The sequence below is a fragment of the Sinohyriopsis cumingii genome, unplaced genomic scaffold (assembly GCF_028554795.1).
Source record: "Sinohyriopsis cumingii isolate HCF-2022 unplaced genomic scaffold, ASM2855479v2 utg001976l, whole genome shotgun sequence".
In the NCBI taxonomy this organism is placed as follows: domain Eukaryota; kingdom Metazoa; phylum Mollusca; class Bivalvia; order Unionida; family Unionidae; genus Sinohyriopsis; species Sinohyriopsis cumingii.
Window position 1 is genome coordinate 213,328 of NW_028316096.1, and position 21,250 is coordinate 234,577.

Genomic DNA, 21,250 nt, shown 5'->3' on the forward strand with positions numbered 1-21,250 from the left:
GGCTACTATGGTGTGTTCTTGGACATACTATATTATATTGTATCAGAATGACAAAACTTATAAAGTGTTGCTATGGCGTAATTCACCATACTATTCCAAAATACAATAAGAAATAATTTTGGGAAAACATTATCATCATAATTCGTATCGTTACATTTCTTTCGCATATCCTTCTCAAAACATGCACACACACACACACACACACACACACACACACACACACACTGTGATTAGGTTCCATGCTAATTATGTTCAATTCAATTTACATCCAGTGTTTGTGATTTCACTTCCAAATGTTAATTGTCGAAGTCAAGTTTATCCTATCTCAAGATGCACGTTTTTATTTTATTAAGGACTTTTATGTTTCATGAAGAGAATTCTTTTGTTAAAAAAGATATACAGGTCATGTTGGCGTTCAGAATTCTTTCAGTAATGAGTGTCATGTTTTAGAATTTGATTACACACATCTTTAAATTGTAATAATAGACTTTATTTGGATCTGCATTCATCCATATTCCAATCGAAGGTTATTATGTATATGCCCTTAGAAAGTATATACGGAAAAATGAATGTTAAATTACGTGGCCATTTTTGAACGAGATTAACCTAAAGGGGTGATCCAGTACAATCCGGCTTTAATGTCGCTCATTAAGATGTCAAAATGAAAACAACCCGTGTTGAAAACAAATTCGTAATACCCGGTTATTTATCATGATAGCTCGGACGTCTTTTGGTGATCAAGTTTAGTACCTGGCTTCCACTGTAAAAGTCCCTAGCGATCAATAATTTTCAGCAGAAAGTGTTTGGATGACATTTGGGGTGCAGCGCATTCAGCAATCTGGACTTGAATAGACTATGGCTAGACTATTGTAATATTAATATTTAGAAGAATAATCCATTATTTAATTTAATTTGAACAAATGCGCCTACATCTCTACATTGACATACATTTTAGTAGAGTACACATGACGTTTTAAGTTTAGTAAGCATCGCTTGCTTTTCCGAACGCAGAACCTTTCATCAGAAGTCACAGTATTTGTAACAGGAGAGGAGTCGAATTCTAACTATCGTGGTCAAGAATCGGACAAGATTCGTCTGTCTCACGGTATTGCTGACATACCATTAGACCAAAAGGTTAGAACTGGCTAGGGTGGATAGTTAATGTCTCATATAACTAAACCGTTACATCTCAAACGATAATTCTGGCCCCGTTGTTAGTTGCACTGTAGAAAAGAGACAGGAGGGTCTGAACCATGCTTGAAAGCTGAACGCAGACTGGAGCAAAACTTTCACCGCTGAGTCGGTCTGATACAAAGACTTTTAATTCATTAGCATTGTATATATTTTTTATATGATATTCTCCTATCACTTTGGTAGTTTGCGACCCCACCTCACCACTTCCGATTTTAGAAACTCAACTCTCAGTTCAGGTTATATGCCCTTCTCTGTGATAATGAAGTCATTTCTATACCCTTCATGGAAGAATGGAGAAGCTACACCAACCAATAAGCCTAGATCCATATGAAATATAGTAGAAATACTTGAATTTTATGGAACTTGGGACTTGAATCTTCGTGCTATCGATGTAGTGATAGGATAATACATTCTAGAACCGATCCCTTCAGTTAATTTGTATAACCTCTATTGTTTCTCCTGCTGTTGCTGTGGAACTAGCACCGTTATAATCAGAGACTATCTGGCTAGTGAGACCATTTTGCTCCGTTCATATATTAACAGATTAAGACAGTCTGTGGACTTTGATATATATCACGGACAGGTATTCATACCAGCGCATTGAATTAGTTCGCGACTGGGCATTGTAGGAAATGTAGGACACTGAGATTTGTTTGTGGTGTAACATGAACGTTTTACACTTTAACCCCTGAATTTAACATGTTCAGTTAAGTCGTTCAGCTGTCATTGGACTCTTTAGGAAATGCGTCAATGGAAAAGAAGAAGCATTATTGTTTTAGATCTTTGTGCGTGCCTTTTGTTTTCCTTTTATTTATTGGAAAGACCCATTGTATATTCGATGTAATATCAAGTACTGAAGTAAGACTTTGAATATTAACTTTGAAATAAAACTTTGCATCGTAAGTAATAAATCAGATATTTTTAAATTTGCTTAATGTTTGTGAATGTCCTGAATTTAATACATGTGTTTTATAACAAAATCTTATGATGTTGATCAAATGGTACTTGTAGAATAGAGCGTGGCTATTGGTCCAGGTTTGATTGCTTATTGTTTAAACATTTACTATTAAGCACAGCTTAAGAATATTCACAATGTCATCGTGAGTATATATTAATTTTCAGGCATAGGAATCGAACGAACTACCAGGCCAATTTTATTCCATTTAGTAATATATCTAGTGTCCGAAGTTAAATGCGATCATGATACCATGTTTGATGCTGTATTAGAACATATACATATACATACGTGCGCTTCAATAATAAATTGATAGAAGCTGTTTTCTTCGTAGTCAAGATTTCGTTCAAGGAATACTGTCCCATTGACTGGATCTATACGAAAGTTTCTGTTGTATATATCTCTCCAATAGTCAGACTGAAAGTAAGAAAAGATTCACTATTGCAAGTTGTACAGAAATGTGAGGGGAAAAAAAGGAAATAATTACTGGGTAGTAACATTAGATGAGCACTTTTAATTAATACATTTCAGGTTCAGATAGCAAAGATTTCAGAAAACAATTCCTCTCGTACCTAATTGTACATGCATGTGTGGTGTTTATGTGACTTATGCCATCTGTAGATATACTGAAAAAGTCATGCTAGTATCCATGCGAGTTTACATGTGCTTTTATTGTATAAGAGTAAAAAATGGTACTGTGTTGGTTAAAAGCACAATGCTTTTGGGAGTTCGTAGCTGACAACTTATCGAATCATTTTTTAATTTAGACAGCTTTCTTATCTAGGTGTTCAAAGATCTTGAAATGTGTGTTCCTACAAAGGATTTTATTTTTTACATATTTATTGAGGTAGTAGAAAATTTAAAGAGTAAGTAGGTCTGGAAAAAATAACCGTAGATACATAAAAATAATGTAAAAGGCCAGTTTCTTACAAGAGGTTGGTAAACGAAATATGATATCAGGGTTGAGATTTTCATATAAAATCAAAATCCTTATAAACGTAATGTAAAGCAGAACATAAAAGATTTTCGGCAAAATTTAGCACAGAAAATTGCTACTGAACTCGTGCAAAAAATAAATATAACTAAATGCATGTAAACGCCATTAAACTATTTACCGATGTGAACCTTAGCTAACAGTATTACCTTAACTTAAAGTATATCAACATTTTCAAGAATTCTGTCCCCTAAATCCACGTCGTAGTGGATGTGAAGACAAACGCATCACAATATGCATCAAAATCACGTGACAAAACATTTAGTTTTATGATTCTTACAAGGAAGCAATATATTTATAATAATTTTCGTGCTCTTTCTTCATATTTTATTCGAAATGATCAGAGGACAGATCTGAGAAAGGAAATATCACTTTATTTATTCGTGAAACGAATATGAATAGTATTGGATAAAAAAGGAATATATATGGTTTCTTACCTCTGTCTTTGGCTGCAAAAATAAAAGGAACTAATGGTCATTGAAACTACAATATTCGTGGAACCAATGGAGATGACTTATCAACTATAGTAGAGTTTGTAATCTAAGGGTGGGGAGTAAGTGACTCTTGAAAATTTTATGTTTACTTGGATCTTCGAAAACATTATACAGAATTCAATATCCAGGTTAGATACGGAGTATTTCTGAATATAAGTCTCAGCTAAAACATAGATTGAAAACTTAATCCATATATAGTTCCTATACTTTGTTGGTCAACATGAGGTGATGTGCTACATTTTTTACGGTTTGGAAGGGAAATATAGAATGATATCATGACGTCGAAAAACTGATTTTAATGTGTCAGTATTTTGTGATACAGCCTCTCACTAAAAATAAGTCTCAAACGCCAAGGAATGAACCCAACGAGATATATATCGCACGTGTTAAATATTCAATGCCGGATATGGGTCATAGTAGTTCTGAGGTTCTATCTCATTTCAATTATGTCAACTTCATTAATTAATTTGACTGCAAAACTGCTCCGCATATTTTCAATAAAATTAATGTCTGGACCTAATGTATGCCATTACTTATTAGATTTCTCAACAGAAGGAGTTATACTTATATCATGCATAACCTCAGTCGCATAAAACATAAATAAGTTCCTTCCATTAGTTCCAAGGCCATCGTCGTACAGTTTTACAACATACACCCGCCGCTGGCTGCGTGATACTTATTGCCATTAATTTAATGATATGTTTTCTTATGAACTTCTGTTAAAATCTTGGTTTAAGTGATCAAGCAATGTTAATACATGATATCACAAGTATTACTGTTAACCGGGAGTCTGAGTGGTGTCGTTAGAACCATGTATGGAAATTATTGTACTCTATATGTCATTTTGTGACTCTTCTTATGTTCAGTTAAACGAAGACACAAGGAAAATTTCTTTATACAGCAACGTAAAATATTTTCATGTTGCGAAATGCATTAGGTATAAAACAAGTACTTTTGTGAGGTGTGTATGTACATCCAACTGAGAAGGATGTTTTTCGACTTGCTCATAGAAATCGTTACCTGACAAAACTTAACCATCGTTTTCACGGTAATCCAGCAGTTACAACGTGTATAGGGTTAATTCACTGCTTTACATATGTGAAACCAGGATTACAAGCATGAAATTTAGTTGTCAATATATTTTCAGATTGTCCAAATGTTACCATTCGCTTACAATTGTTACCAACATTCATGGAAATGTCTTACGTGGATCCGTATACTAAAATCTATGGAATAGGTAATTTTTCACTTTGTTGCACATAGGAAGTACGACACAGTTAAACCTGACACGCCTAAAAATAAACACACATTTTCGCTTCAGATGTGTTTGGATCAATGAATGATATAATATTTAAAGTTATATATGAGGGACATAAAACAACTCACTCATATCCGTTAGTCCTGTACGTAGTCAGACCCGAATCAAGTATATTCAAATATTGACGGAACTTGTGCAGCTGGTATTTCATACAGATGAAATAAGGATTAGGCACATGTGTGTATGCAAAGAACATGTTTTAACATTAATGTATTTATCTGATAAGTGGCCACTTATGCCATGTGTTAATGGATCAAGCATTTCACAACACTTGTTCAATAATTACTCCAGTTTATGCTCCTTTTTAGGGATTTACATATTTTATGTGAGTTTCCTGTGTCTGCATCTTATTCTTTATTTAATTACATCATCAATAAATGTATATAACTTAATTTGGAAAAAAATATTAGCCAATGATTTTTGTGTAAATTTGAGAATGAAATGCATAATCTGATTGTTAGTCGAAACCCAATAAAATTAAAATTCTTATCATGAATATCTGACCTTGTGAGTTATGTTCTGTTCAAGAGTAATACACACACACACACACACACACACACACACACATATATATATATATATATATATATATATATATATATATATATATATATATATATATATATATATATATATATATATATATATATAAATGGAATGACAGACTGTTTAAGGCAGGAAACAAAACGAACAGTAGTGAAATAACTGGACGACACGTGATTCACCATTAAGAGAACAATATACACGCCAAAACGCTCATCCGGTTATAGAACGTTTCATAGCGACGGAAATGTACTGCAACAAACTGCTAGAGCTATGCAAATGTTCTGGCAACTAGTCTGTAAGGTAGTCTTTTCTCATTGTACTAATGTAAACAGGAACAAGAAGACATGTATATTGGATGAACAGCGTACAAGAAAGATAAGATAATATACACAAAAAGATGCACATAAAAATGTTTTGGTGCTGTTTCATATATATATCAAGTTTAATATTACATCTAATATCTTTTATTACAAGCGAATTTGTACATTTCCCTGAACCAAAAAATGTTGTCTGCATATATTAACAATATATGAAATGATGACATACTGTGTCATGTTGTCTTACTTCTATTGTACAAAAATGCTGACAAAGCTTAGTGGCTGTACGAACTTTATTTATATCTCAAGAGTATCTTCCTTATTTTAATTAGTTCAACAGAACCACCCACCCACTACATTCAAATTTGCCGCCAATAACACTATATTTTGTTTAAGCTGGCAACCTTTGGAAAGTTCCAACAGTTGATCAGCTTGACAATAATTCATCTGCAGTTTTTTTTGAGTTTTGTATCCAGCCTCCCTCTACAACTAAGATCCTTTCCTTTAAGTCATTCAAATCAGTGAACAGTTACCATGTAAAATATATCATGTAAATAATCACTCCTGAAATAACTTTCTTTACAATGCAAATAAATCAATTGGCGTTTTGGCGTACACATAAATCCAAATTACGTAGGCCACTTTGGTTGCGATAATTATGGCACGTCATGTAGTATGATCAAATACAATATTATCCAACTGCAGAAGATTAAACACGGTTGTTTATAAATGTAAAATTCATACGAGTCAATCCTTGTCAGACAAAGTCTTACAATTTTCCTACACTTTATTGATTAATTTTCACCTTAGATTACAATAACCGGATGAGGCTAATTATTTTTTTGGAATTTATAATAAAAGTTCAGAAGCATGACACAACATGCACAAATAATGTACTGAAGCCTTGCGACAACATGATGTGTCATAAAATACTTTTAATGTGTTTATACAACATCAAAATTACAAATCAGTGTTGTCATATAAAACTGTTGAATAGTACCTTCATTACGTAAGTGACAACAGCGTTGATACCATTATCCTTGTCTTCGGCATGTATTTTACTGTACACAACTATGGAACCGATCACGTTGGTCTGCAGCAAAAATATATTATTTTCAACCTCGAATTAAGTAAATATTGTATAAAATCAAAAAGTGGAACTTTATGTATGAGAAAACAAGTAGGCACATATTTCATGGAACGACAATTTCAATAATTATGATGCGCAATATGTCTAATACATGAACGATATATTAGTCGGGCAATATATTATGCGAAAGGGATGAGTTTTGAGTAGGATTGTAAGGGAGAAAAAAAAATTATATTCACATTCCTTATTACATATTCCATCTTTCAGTCTTGCTGGTATCCTGAGGCATGCGTAAAATGTGTTTTAATGTCATTTGAACTCATGGTGCTACTAACTGTTGACATTGAAAACCTTAGAACTATCAAGACTTGATATATCTTTACCTTAAATAATATAACGTTCCCACAGTATTACTATAGTAAGTTTTCGAATGGTAACATAAATGGATTTTCAGTGGCCTTCCTTTCTGCATACCAAATTATCTCCTCACAGCAAATGCCCATACTCTTTATAAAGCGCCAGTGTCTTGCGACAACTTCACGTATTTTCATCCACTGTTTACGTTATAGAAACCTTTTTGGACTCTTAACATCAATGATCAATTTCCTACCGCTCCGGTGGCCTAATGGTTAGAGCGTCCGCCTCGGATGCGGAAGGTCGAGGATTCGAAGACAGACCGAGTCATACCAAAGACTTATACAAATGGTACTAACATCTGCCTCGCTAGGTGCTCACTATTAAGAGGTTAGTGGTAGAAATGGTCAGTCTGGCGTCAGGATACAGTGACTGGCTAAGACATCATGCTACATGTCTGCGGTATGATTCCCAAATGCAAGCAACCGCTATAACTACCACACTGCAGATATAGTAGCGATATGACTGAAAAGTTGTTAAAGCTACGTTAAATATCACACACACACACACACAATGATCAATCTAAGAAAATGTGTTCCTTTATGTTTTACCCGTGTGTGTGTCTAATATGATTGAAGACCAGAAAAAAAAACGATACCTCATTTATCTCAAGAACATAAGGCTGTCCAACAAACTGGGGTGATTCATCGCACACATCCAGAATGTACAACCGAATAGGTGTCACGACCTGTAAATCAGAAAGAAATGTTAGATATAAGATTGTTTTATCAACATTTTTAAACAGCCCGGAAATGTTTTTACAAACGAGATGGTAACCAATGGGAAATTCTGGAAGATATATTGTTTGTTCACCCAACTTTCAGGAGCGCATAGAAGGCCTTTTTAAAAAAGGTAGGGTCTATACTGTTTGAGATAGATTCTGAGACATATTGTCCGTTGACCAATGAAGTTATTAAAAGAGAAACATCTTTCAAACAAAGATTCAGAAATCACTATCCGTGAATATGTTTCTGATCTCAAATATTAGTTGTCAAAGGCTGGTGAAGAAGCAGGAAATTAATCATCGTTCTACTCAGTCAAAAGCGAAAATAAGGTATGACAGAAATATAAAGGAGAGGAGTTTTCAGTCTTTTAATATAATTCTGGCGTTCTTAACATTACCTCGTAAACCCTCATCAGGCTAAGTATTATGGTCCATATTCATTTGAAAAGAAAATGACTTAAGTTGTTTCATTAACACTACTCAGAGACGAAAACAGAATACAAAACGTATAAATAAATACGTTAATGTGTATGTTGAAAGAGATGTCACTGTTAACCGTTCAGGTGATTAAGGTGTACGTGTCCCACACATCACAGAATTCAATGATGTCATGCAATCCGACAGTAGTAGTTTTGGTTTCACCAATCTTCAGAATTTAGAAATATTGAATAATCTGGATGATGCACTTTCAAGTATACCACTACAGGAAATGAACTATTATGTGAAGATGTCTAAATGTGTTTAATCACATCCTTACAGGATGAATCCTCTCAAACAGGATTCTTTGTAACAAAAATAATTGAATACATTCTGGAGAATGATTTTATAGAACAAAAAAAAAGGTAACTGGAGTTCACCAGGTATTATGGTGCAGAGACCAGTTAATACTTTCTGCATGTGAACTGACTATAGAAAAGTAAACAGTGTCACAAGGACAGATTCATGTCCAATGTTAAAACTAACTCAATGATTGCATTGACAGAAGTAGAAATCCCAAATACGTCAGAACGTTCGACCTCTTGCAAGGATTCTGGCAAATTCTAGACACAAAAACATGACAATGTCTCCTGCAACTTTCCAGGGTTTAATAATAATGGCTACATATGGTCTAATTCATTACGACGTTTACATCGGTGATATCATCATCAAGTACAATGACACCTTTAAAGATCATTTAGAAACCATTCGGAATATGTTTGATAAACTCAGTGATGCACATTTGACAATTAATTTAGGGATAAGTGAGCTTTGCAGTGCCTGTGTTAAACCAGTGGTTTCATCTCCTAATTACAGTTTATGATTATTATTATTATTATTATTAATGTTGTTGTTGTTGTTGTTTTTAAAATAACAGATCTCATAGCTAAGGTATTTCTATGGTTTAAGGTTATACTTTAAGTACAGTATTCAGTGGGGGAAAATATGTTTCCTTGAATCTTAGTTCAGGGCATTGTTTATCTCCTTGTGAAAAACAGGGTATACGTTGTGTTTTGCATGCTCTTTGTTTTAGAAAGAGACTGTGCTTCATTTTCACGGGGAACATGATATTCATCTTGGTTCTGTTATAATGGATTATATGTTCTATACTAATGATATTCATAAACTATATTACTGATTCTGATCTTAAAGTCGGAAGAGGAATCGGTCATTAAGCTATGTTGCATTTTAATAAGAGAGGATTATTTAATTTAAATTATTCATTGGAATTACAAAATGATTACTGATACTTTTGAGTATAAATTACTATTTTGAATTATTGCAAACTCATTCAAGGACACATTTATCTATATCATTGTGCTACATCTAGACTGTATGCACATCAATACTATCCCAGGGTTACAACATTTAAGATTGGAATTCATTTAGGACACGACTGGAATTAATTCGAAATAATGTATAATTGTTGACAATAGTAGAACATTTAAGATTATTTGGGCTTTAATTTACAATAATGTAAGTTCTTTTTAAATGTTCGTTTTGTGTTTTAGGAAATATTATTTGGTCATTTTTTCATTACTTTCGTTTACATTCTCTTCTGTTACTTAGTTTGACACTATAGACTGATATCAATGCTTTGCCTTAATTTTGTCTGTATTTCTTATACGGTTTATATATTTATTTCACTACTGTTCGTTTTGTTTCCTGCCTTAAACAGTCTGTCATTCCATTTATATATATATATATATATATATATATATATATATATATATATATATATATATATATATATATATATATATATATATATATATATATCATACCACATTGCCTCTGTTGTCGGTCACAGAAAATGTCAACTCAACTCCTTCCACATGCTGAAATTAAAACGCAAGATAACCAAAGTTAGTTTTCTTCTCTTTGACTGCATTTGATTGTGCTACTTATGGTACAGCATCATAAATTTCACCGTTATTTACTTCATAATCTACTCCCCGTTGTTACATCTATATCTCTCTTTGCATAGAATTTTAATTTCCAAACGTTTACTGATCATATACACAAATATAAATTCCTTGGAACTGTTTGATACCAATATATAGAGACAGACTGTAAGAAAGCAATCCTTGTATTACTCCTTATGTTCAAAATAGAGTACGTGCACTTTCCATGCGCATGGCAAGAGGTTTATTTTATTGCTGTGTGCCTACATGAAAAATGTACACATTGGGACGTTTTAAAATGGTATATAAAATGAAAGACTTGCTATTGTATTGAACAAAATAGGTATATTATTTATTCATAATCTATATATCAATGGTGGCTCATTTTGTCCTATACAAATAACAAATATTTCTAAAATGAATAACTTAACTTACTACGGGACTACACATAGACACGTCATTACATCAAGAAACAAATAAAAAATAAGTCTTACAGGACATTGAAAACATACAAATATAAAATACTGTAAGATGAAAACAGATCGTTTGGCCAACACGTACTTTTTCTCTATCTATCGGCTCCTTCAGAATAATATTTGCAGTTGATGGGTTCGTTTTATTTGTCTGGTTGACGGTGACGTATTTAAATGCATCATCATTGAATGTGTTGAATTTCAACTCATTGTTGGGGTTATCTGTGTCCTTTGCTCTCAACTCAAACAAAAATGTACCTGATACAATACAAATAACAGCTTTGTTAGTTAGTGCAGGAAGCAGAAAACAACTATTCTTCGTTCTAATTAAGCATTCAAGAAATTCGAATGTACATGTTTTAGAAACACAAAATAAACTAAAATGAATAATTTCTTTCCTTTAAAGTTCAATATTGTATCAATTAGGTATATGAGAGCGCATGATCTTTTGTATAGTTCTAAAATCAAAATGGACGGTAATTAGAAAAGTAAAATTCTGGAACAATGCAGTCGAGGAAATTCGTTTAAATTTTAATTTCTAGCCCCATAATACATCCTCTTAAGTGTGCACCAGTACACAGGAAGTAAAATTGGCACTTTTGCACCATATACACACTGTTAAGGTGTTGTATTGTGAAAGATTAAATTAAAGTGGCGTAGACGCTCACATCAATATACGTAATTGATTCATTCTTCCTTCCGTACTGTTCTAACAATCTTGCTCTCATCATTTCTCAGTGCGATTATCATTTAATGATTTAATGCAATAGGAAAACCCTCATATTAAACACAGCATGGCAGGACATTTTGATTCATGTTTGAAAGTGATATGTCAATATGTTTTATTCTTCAATACGTTATTTACTAACACAATTAACAGTCACTACACTTCATACCATCCAAATCTGACTGATGCTAAATCTATGAAATATGTCTATCACCTCCACAAAATATTTAAAAGCACATTCAAATTTCAAATCCAAATTTAAGTTTTGATCTAGTAAAGAATATTAGATTAGTGCCCCCTTTCAGAGAAAAAGAAGTAGACAAATATTTTCATTATTTTGACAAAGTTGCTCAAAATTTTAAATGGCCAAGGGAGCGTTGGATTCGCTTATTAGAATGTTTACTTACTGGTAAAGATAGTGATATTACCGTTCACTGTCAGTTCAACAAAGTGGTGACGCGGTCAAAGAATGCATCTTAAGGGGATATGGGTTAGTCCCTGAAGCTAATCGGCAAAACTTCAAAAAATACAGAAAACAAGCTGGACAAACTCATGTCGAATTAGCAAGAGAAAAAAGAACTAAGAAGATTATGAAAGTCTTAAACAACTTATATGACTTGAAGAGTTCAAAAACTGGGTACATAGTGACATTAAGTCTTATCTTGACGAGCATTAGCTTGAAACCTTGGAAAATGCTGCTCGTGCTGCTGCTGAGTATTCTTTAGCTAATAAAGATCTACTCAACAGTCTTTTGGCAGAAACGTATATCAGTCTAATCAAGAGGTTCTAAAATTCAAAATGACACAACTTCTAAAAATCAAACTTCAGAAATGCTTGATTCAGGATCCTTGTCTCTTCCTACGTGTACCTATTGCAAGAAAAAAGGACACGTTATTTCTGATTGCTACAAATTGAAAAATAGGCATCAGAATCAAGACAGTTCTATTCCAAATGCTCTTATTGCTAAGAGGATAACGTCACTGTCATGTATTGAAAGCAATACATTTGTTGGGTCTAATAAATCCCAGTCTGATACGATTATGGAGAATTATGAACCATTCGGAATCAAGGGTTCTATATCACTTTTAGGCGATTAAGCCATTCATATCCCTATTAAAGGTACCTGCCGATGAAGAATGGTCAGTGAACTATCAAATTTTAGTTCCAAAACATTAAAGACAGAAAATACTTAGTCTGGCCCATGAAACTACATTGACTGGTCATTTAATGATCAATAAAACTAATCACAAGATCTTAACTCACTTCTATTGGCCAAAAGTCAAAAGTGATGTTAGTAAATACTGTAGATCTTGTCATACCTGACAAATGGTAGGAAAACCAAATCAGAAAATTCCCAAAGCTCATCTACACCATAGTCCTGCCTTTCACGAACCATTTACTAGAATTATGGTAGATTGTATTGGTCTCTTACCTTAGACTATGTCAGGTTACCAATACCTGTTGACCATTATATGTGCGTCAACAAGGCTTCCAGAGGCAATTCCCTTTGATGAATATAAAATCTAAAACAATAGTAAAAGTTTGGATAAAGTTGTTTGCTCAATTTGCCTTCCCTTGTACGTACAGTCTGATCAAGGCCCAAATTTAATGTCTGGAATTTTCCAGCAAGTTATGTACGAAGCAGGCATTCAACAATTCAACTTTTCTTCCTATCACCCTGAGACACAAGAGGCATTATAAAGATTCCATCAGAGTCTGAAAAATATGATTCGATCATATTGTTTTGATACAGGTAAAGATTGGGATGAAGGCATTCAATTACTATTGTTTGCTGTTAGGGAATCAGTTCAAGAACCTTTAGGTGTCAGTCTCTTTGAACTGGTTTTTAGACACACTTTGCGTGGACCTATAAGTTATTGAAAGAGAAACTTCTTTCTAATGAAGAGTCTGATATTAATCTTCATAATTATGTTTCTAATTTTAAATAGAAGTTGTCAAAGGCACGTGAGTTCGCAAGAGCAAATCTATACTATACTCAATCCAAATTGAAGTCAATAAATGATAAAAGCTCGAAGGAAAGGAGATTTCAGCCTGGTGATAGAGTTATGGCTCTCTTGCCAATATCAGTAAATCCTCTTCAGGCCAAGTAGTATGGTCCCTACACAGCAGATAGGAAAATAAACGATTTAAATTACATTATAAATACTCCTGGAAGGCGTAACCAAAAGCAACTATGTCACATTAACATGCTAAAAGAGTAAGTTGAAATAGATAGCCAGGTTAAACATGCAGTTAATGTAGTTGTACCAGTCCCAAACATAGAAGATGTAAGTGAAGGAATATCATCGGAGTCTACTGACATTAGAGTGAAAAATCTTCGGAATTAAGAAATTATGAAAGCTCTGGGCCAGAAACATTCCCATTTGCAAGATCAAAAAAGAAATGAACTTAAACAGTTATATGAGCACTTATTTCCAGATGTTCCTACAAGGACAAACACACTTTGTATGACGTTGCAATTGTAAATTCCAAACCTGTCAAATAACATCCGTACAGGATGAACCCTCTCAAACAGGGATACTTGAAAAAATAAATTCATTATTTGTTGGATATTAATTCTATAGAACCCAGTAAAAGTGAGTGGAGTTCACCATGCATTCTTGTTCCAAAACCAGATATAACATTTCGTATGTGTACTGATTATAAGAAGGTGAATAGTGTGACAAAAACAGATTACTTCCCATTCCCATTATGTCATCAAATTGTACCTTCTGAAAGTATTTTGGCAGATTCCACTAACGTAAAGAGCAGATGAAATTTCGGCATTGGTGACTCCAAATGGAATTTACCAATATAAAGTAATGCCGTTTGGGATGAAAGGTTCACCAAGTACACTTCAACGTCTCACGAATATGATCACGTCTTGTCTAGACAATTGTGATGCTTACATTGATGATGTCATTATGTACAAAGACACATGGAAAGAGCATTTAGCAACAATTCGGAATATCGTAGTCTCACATATGCATGTTTGACAATTAATTTATCTAAAAGTGAGTTATGTCGTGCTAGTGTAACTTTTCTAGGACACATCGTGGGGCATGGACAAGTTAAACCTATATATGCTAAGGTCAAGGCTATCTCTGACTTTTCCGTGTATCGAAATGTATTATTTCATGTACACTGTTTATAATTCATAATTGTACTTCTTATGTTTTTGTTAAAACTAGATAATTAATCTATGTTAAAAAGAAAGCTTTATCATACAAATCTGTCTTCTTATGGGGAAGGTGTTACGAATATCTGATTTAATTCATGTTCATTTGAATTTTATTGTTTGTCAGTTTTACATTTTTATTCTATTATATGCTATTATAATGTAACTTTATTTACTGAACATGATATTTATTCCAGAAAATCGGTTGACCTGATTCATTCTTTTTGTAAACACCAGGTGTTAACCTAGATCCTGACCTTGATTAAAATTAATAGCAACCACCGTAAACAAGTTCTATTTTATTTTAAAATGATTGGTTATTTCCAAAGTTATGATGGGATTACATTTAAGATGTAAACAATATTTTTTATATTTTATTTCTTGGAATTTTCGTCAGGGTCACTTTAAGCGTACATGATATAAACACGATCACGTGACCCTCCCCTTCTGATTTCGCAACTTGGGGGAAATTTCGAAACTGCGTCTTAGATTACGTTATAACCTTTGTGTTAGAGAGAGATCTAACAGTTGTGGGCTCTTTACACTGATGTCAAATTATTTTGTTGTAGCCATAGTTTGTATTATAATTGGATTTCAAAAGGATTAATTCTTTTGTCTCTGGAAATATTTTGAGGAGTGCTCACACAAAAATTTTGGAAAGATTGCTTACAACTCTAATTTTGATTTCCAACACCGGAGTGTTATTATTTGTATTTCTATTAGGAACTGTAAAAGACAACACAGTACAGACTACAACATACGTCATCGTCATCCATCTTGGATTTTCCCCCAGGATTCGAACTTGAAATTATTAAAACATGTATTACTAGGACTTTTGCAATTTAAATCGTCGATTATTCTTGGATTATTTTTTTATTTTATTCTTGAAACCGTAAGTTCTTCTTCTTTTTCATTTTTAAAGAATTTATCTAGGGAAATAAACCATTCTTTTTTAATTTTAAAAGGCTTGTTGTTTTCACTCTGTCTGCTTTACTGTTTATTCGAGGCGAAACACGTAACAAATGAAACTATAAGACCAAGAAAAAGCATTCACAAGATTCGAACATGGTTATATATAAACCTTTAAAAGTGTGGTTTTGGAAATAAGTTTTGTAATGAGGCTAAAGTATTGTATAAAACCTAAGTTAATCAGCAACACCACAATCATAAATCTTTAATAAAGCGAGGTCCGTGAGACAGGATGCTTAAGGTCATTGTTATTATATGTTATACCAATCAGAGACCTATGCATAAGGACAAATACTAATAAGCAAATAAAAGGTATGGCAATACCAAATTTTTTAATAATTAAAAGTAACTTAAAATATGACTGCACACATTTTATAGGATATGATTATTCTTTAAGACATTTTCAAAAATACTGTGATTTTTGCAACGTTTCAGGCTCAAAGGTCATCTGCAAAACAGATATATTACTAAGTGAAAATGTGCGTGACAACCATTCAAGTTTACCAACCAATTTTATTAGAAAACAAATAAAGGCATTATAAAGAATGATAGAGAGGAAACACTAAAACCGCATTTCAAACAGAAAAATGAAATATTGTCTTACTCTAACCTAAATGCAACTGAATGAACACACGTCGCATATAACATCCACGATAAAAATGATAAGACAAAATATACTGTATATGGAGGAAAAATTGTTCTTGATTCGATTTAACACTATTTTCAGCAATTGATAGGTGGCCAGTATAACTGGTGGAGGAAGAACCCAGAAAAGTCCCGGGATGATTGATAAATAAAAGGAACTTTGCTTCGGTAGCAATATACAAATATTGGTTTGGTTATACTTTAAAAAGCCATTACGGAAATATACAGTAGTAAAAGCGTTTTGAAATGAATAGAATAGCCAAGAAAACTGAACATCATAAAAAGCATGATATTTCAGTATAACGATAGAGAAAAAATATAGAATAAATAGAACGATTAAAATATATGCTCAAAACTATACACAATATATAATAAGAAAACGTGTATAAAGTTGAATTCGGAAACCCAAACGTAAAATACATTTCAGTTCGGAAGAAATGGGTATGAACTAAGTCGACGGAATTACAAATATATACTTGATATCAGAATGACTGGGGATACAGATTTCGATACATAACCATAAGGAAAATAAAACTATGCCAATACAAATGGTGGATAATATACAAATAACAACGGCATAGCATAATGCAAGACATATAAACATCAAGAGACAATATAATGCAAGACATCAAAGCCTAAAGATGAATATCATGTTAAAAATGTACAGTAAACAAATAATTTAGTAAGATAGATCTAACGTTTCGCTAAGCCAGCATGGCAGAAATGCATATCATCTATCAAACAAATTAAACAATAAGAATTTCTATGTACATATAACATGTATATGTATCTTAAGCCACACATCCTGCAAATCGACTTTTGTCCATAATTACCAAATACGCAATCAAAAGGGACGGAAATAATATAGTATATGCCTGGGGTGTTATTATGAAATAAGCACGATTTTTTTCTAAAACCATACAAATCTGGGACTTCAGCTGCCTAAGATGGAAAAGAAATATGTATAGCAACTGGGAGAAGGGGGGTTGGATATATTACTCCAACTAAAGGAAATGATGTGCTGAACAGAGTCCAAAATATATGAACCGCCCTCACTTGCTAAATAATTTCCTATCCTAAAATGTGTTGGCCAAGCCCGATTACAATGTAGTCATATTTTTTCAAGAATTCTGAAAATAAAGCCAGAAGGGTGATAGATGTGACTACGAAATAAACTTCTAACTCTGTACCAAAAGACAAATATAAATGTGTGTGTGTGTGATTTGGAATTTTAACGTAGCGTTATCAATTTTTCAGATATCGATATGGCTACGATGGCTTCAGTGTCATGCCGCATACTTGTATCATGATGTCCCACCCAGTCACATTATCCTGACATCACGCCGACCAGTCCTAGCACTAACCTCTTAATGCTGAGCGCCAAGCGAAGCAGCTGTTAGTACCATTTTTATAAGTCTTTGGTATGACTCGGCCGGGTATCGAACCCACGACCTCCCGCATCTGAGGCGGACGTTCTAACCACTAGGCCACTGGAGCGGTCGTGTATAAATGAAAATAACTAATATATGACTAATAACACAGTAGTAACACTTACTGATAGAGCATAAAGAAACAACGGGTTAGGTCCCTTATGTAAGGAGTGATAATAATGAGAGGCTATGCAGTCAAGGCTCCATGGAAGGGAGACGGACCCACATAGGAGTCTCAGGAAATAAGAGTTCAAAAAGAAACATGAGTATACTACTCAGCAAAAGGAAACAAACGGCGGATGGAAGAGAGACATGCTCATACACTAAACGACCAAAATATCATGCATACACCAGGTACAAGAAGAAAAAAAGTTCTCCTTTCTTTCCTAAAGGGTTTTTGTCTGATCTAACGAAATGCAAGTTCTGACATCTACACCTATCAAGGGACACATGCATTGTTTGCAACAAATATAGCACAGATTGTGCCTTCATGAAAAGGACAAAATATTTCAATCTATGGCAAGAATCACTTAAAAGTTTCAAAAGAGGAGAGAACTAGATTGTTCTGAAATGCAATTTATATCCAGGGAAGGAAGGAATGTAGACCTGGCATTAGTAATTTAAACAAGTATATTCCCTTCAAAAAGAAACGAATACGCCAAGTGAAAGCTACATTTTTAGTTACATTGTTCAAACTTCTGTTCGACTTTACTGCTACGAAATATGCCCACAGTACAGTTTGGGGTAAGGAGGGGGATACAAATAGATAGAAAAACTTTTTAACCCTCTAAAAAAGAGCTTCCATCTCATAAGCTTGCTTGTTTATCAAATAATGTGGTCTGGAGGACTCCACACAAATATAAACGATTATTTGTTTTTTTTTTCTGGAATTTCTTGAAATAGGAGTGTAGTATTCTTACTTTATTACCTGTCCCGGTCCATTTGTGATAGATCTTTACTTGATTGCATATCATGATAGCTTTCTTATTTTTGAGTTTCGTAAGATATTGGTTTGTTGCAATGTCTGTATTTTTCATAAACAGGCTGAAACTTACAAATTCTTTCTGACTCGTGTGACTTAATCATTTTACAGGTTTTCAGTGATAATCATGCGTGCTGCATTGGTATTGAGCCATATTAGTGTTAATGAGACAAGGACTACGCAATGAGTAAAGTTGTTGTCTGTTTCCACAAGAATTGGATAATTAACGTATATGCATCACTATCAACTCCGTCGTCAAAGTCAACCTTAAACAAATTAACTTTACGTGAAAACATGTCTTTATTGTCATTAATAGCTTATGGATGTTGTCAATGAATTTACATTTGTTTGTTTTCGATCACTGTTTCGACTAGTTGCTTATTCAACAATTCCCCAACAGACTAAAATAATTAGGAAATCTTAAAATTTACTGAGAATAAATCGGCTGGCAACTCATTTATTTGCTAATCAATGCTACTCAAAATTTGTAATAAGCCCTGTTTAAATCACTTGTCGTTCCTTATTGCTCTAAACATTTACAATCAGAAACCGAGTGGATCATATTTAGTAAAAATTAGTGTATACTTTAATCATCCTGTAGAAGTTCTCGATTTCAGATCCTTTTAACACTTCTCTGCCTCTTGGATGAAGGCAGGTGATATCAGACTATGAGGTCTTAAAACTTTTGACCATAAGTTTGAGAGTTATATTTTATGTCAAACAATCAGAAACTATTTTACTTCTTAAAAAATCGATTGTGATTGGTTGAAAGTGGAAACTCGTTCTTAGACTCAAACTAAATTTTATTTTTCTCCAGGCCAAGAGTAGACAGCGCATCATGAAACAACTATTACGCTCAGTCTTAAGTAAGAACTCCGTATTGGTAAAGACATGTTATTGGACAAATTGTGTGTACAAGTCATTAAATAAACAATGAAAAACAAAAGACAACCTGAAAGAAACTAAAACAAAAGAAACAAAAACACTTCAAGAGACTCCATAGCATCAACGCTTAGTATTTTAAATAGATTTTACACGAAATACAAGCGGTTTAAGAGAATATCAAATGTTGTAACGCTGTCTTACCCGCAGTCACATTTTCATATATCTCTAGATACTTTGGTGGCAGATCAAACTGTAGAACTCCTGCACAACCGGCAAAAAGCAAGCCTAAAACATACAAAACTGATGATATTTCTTACAATATAACATACATGTAGTGTATAAACGTGAGTAAAATAAATGTCTTGCGTTGCTTTATAACAATGAAAAACATTAGCCTATTTAATAGTAGTAATAGTGGACAAAGGGGAAAAAGGAGGAGGATACGTGTTAACTGTACAGTAAAACAATGTATCAGGATACTAGTCATCAATGCTAAACACTCGTCATCGTAGTCTGATTTATCAGACCCTTAATCTGTACTGATGCTGATGGCGTCCATTAGCTTTGGGGGCTGATTTAATCACCTACAATCATCTGAGATGAACTACACATTTGTGATCGCTGCATCATCATCATCGTTGTCGTCACCGTCGTTGTCGATTTCATGTTTTTTGTATCGATAATTCTAAAAGTAATCACTTGCTATTCCTACAAACCTGCGATTCCAAGGACGATCCAGTACGCCCGATATTTATCTCTCTGATGTTCACTGCACATTTTCACTTGTAAGATGTGTATATCTGCATGAGAAAACAGAACAGGAATTAGGAACAAAGAGACTAGATAAAACAGATATAAATGGATGACAAGTGAATAAATTTGAAAATCATAATTTATGTAGAAATTAGAATTCCCTTACAAAACAGAGCATCACAAAGATTAGGCGCGAAGTAACTCTGGAAAAGTGCATAATCATATTTTAATCCAAGAATATTTAACTGCAATATGTAACGCGTGGTACAAAGAATAACCAAATTGCAATGTACGTTGAAAAGACAAACAATATTAAAAGATGACTATTTGTAAATGATTGTGTGCAGAGGAGACGGAAGACATACATGAAATATAAAAAACAGTAAATAGTTGTAATTATGCTGGCAACGATGATTTCTCAAATAATATCCTTTTCTTCATTAGGCTACCTCAGCACGATCTGTAAAATAATATCAAAATGTTCCCCTGAAAAAACACATATATTGCACTGAATTGTCTATTTTTTTATAATATCAACTTCTCGCAACTGTATACAGATTTTAAATCAAAACCAAAATCAACAGACAGTTTGGAATACTTCCTCTCTGCTTAAGGTTTTATTGCCGAAAAATCAATTGGGCATATCTATGAAGGTGTTGTATAGGTGAATTTATTTACATGGAGTTATTGACTCCTTTCAAGTACTTCATAGTTTATTCTGGAGTCTAACAACATACTTGAGACTGGATAGACATGCAAGCATGTTTGTAAGTAATGATAT

General features: G+C 33.4%; 1 protein-coding gene across 1 annotated transcript in view; it reads right to left on the bottom strand.

The window, feature by feature from the left end:
• The window catches only part of LOC149771298 (cadherin-related family member 2-like), an 83,333-nt gene extending 62,386 nt beyond the window's left edge, over positions 1 to 20,947 (bottom strand). The window contains exons 1-9 of the mRNA XM_089948651.1: positions 20,835 to 20,947; positions 20,433 to 20,516; positions 19,918 to 20,001; positions 10,989 to 11,158; positions 10,308 to 10,361; positions 7,921 to 8,010; positions 6,819 to 6,911; positions 3,581 to 3,592; positions 2,441 to 2,566 (exon numbers count right to left, since the gene is read on the bottom strand). Coding sequence (XP_089804777.1) covers positions 2,441 to 2,566; positions 3,581 to 3,592; positions 6,819 to 6,911; positions 7,921 to 8,010; positions 10,308 to 10,361; positions 10,989 to 11,158; positions 19,918 to 20,001; positions 20,433 to 20,493 — 690 coding nt within the window. The 5' untranslated portion in view covers positions 20,494 to 20,516; positions 20,835 to 20,947. The remainder of the gene's footprint in view (positions 1 to 2,440; positions 2,567 to 3,580; positions 3,593 to 6,818; positions 6,912 to 7,920; positions 8,011 to 10,307; positions 10,362 to 10,988; positions 11,159 to 19,917; positions 20,002 to 20,432; positions 20,517 to 20,834) is intronic.
• Positions 20,948 to 21,250: the final 303 nt, after the last annotated feature.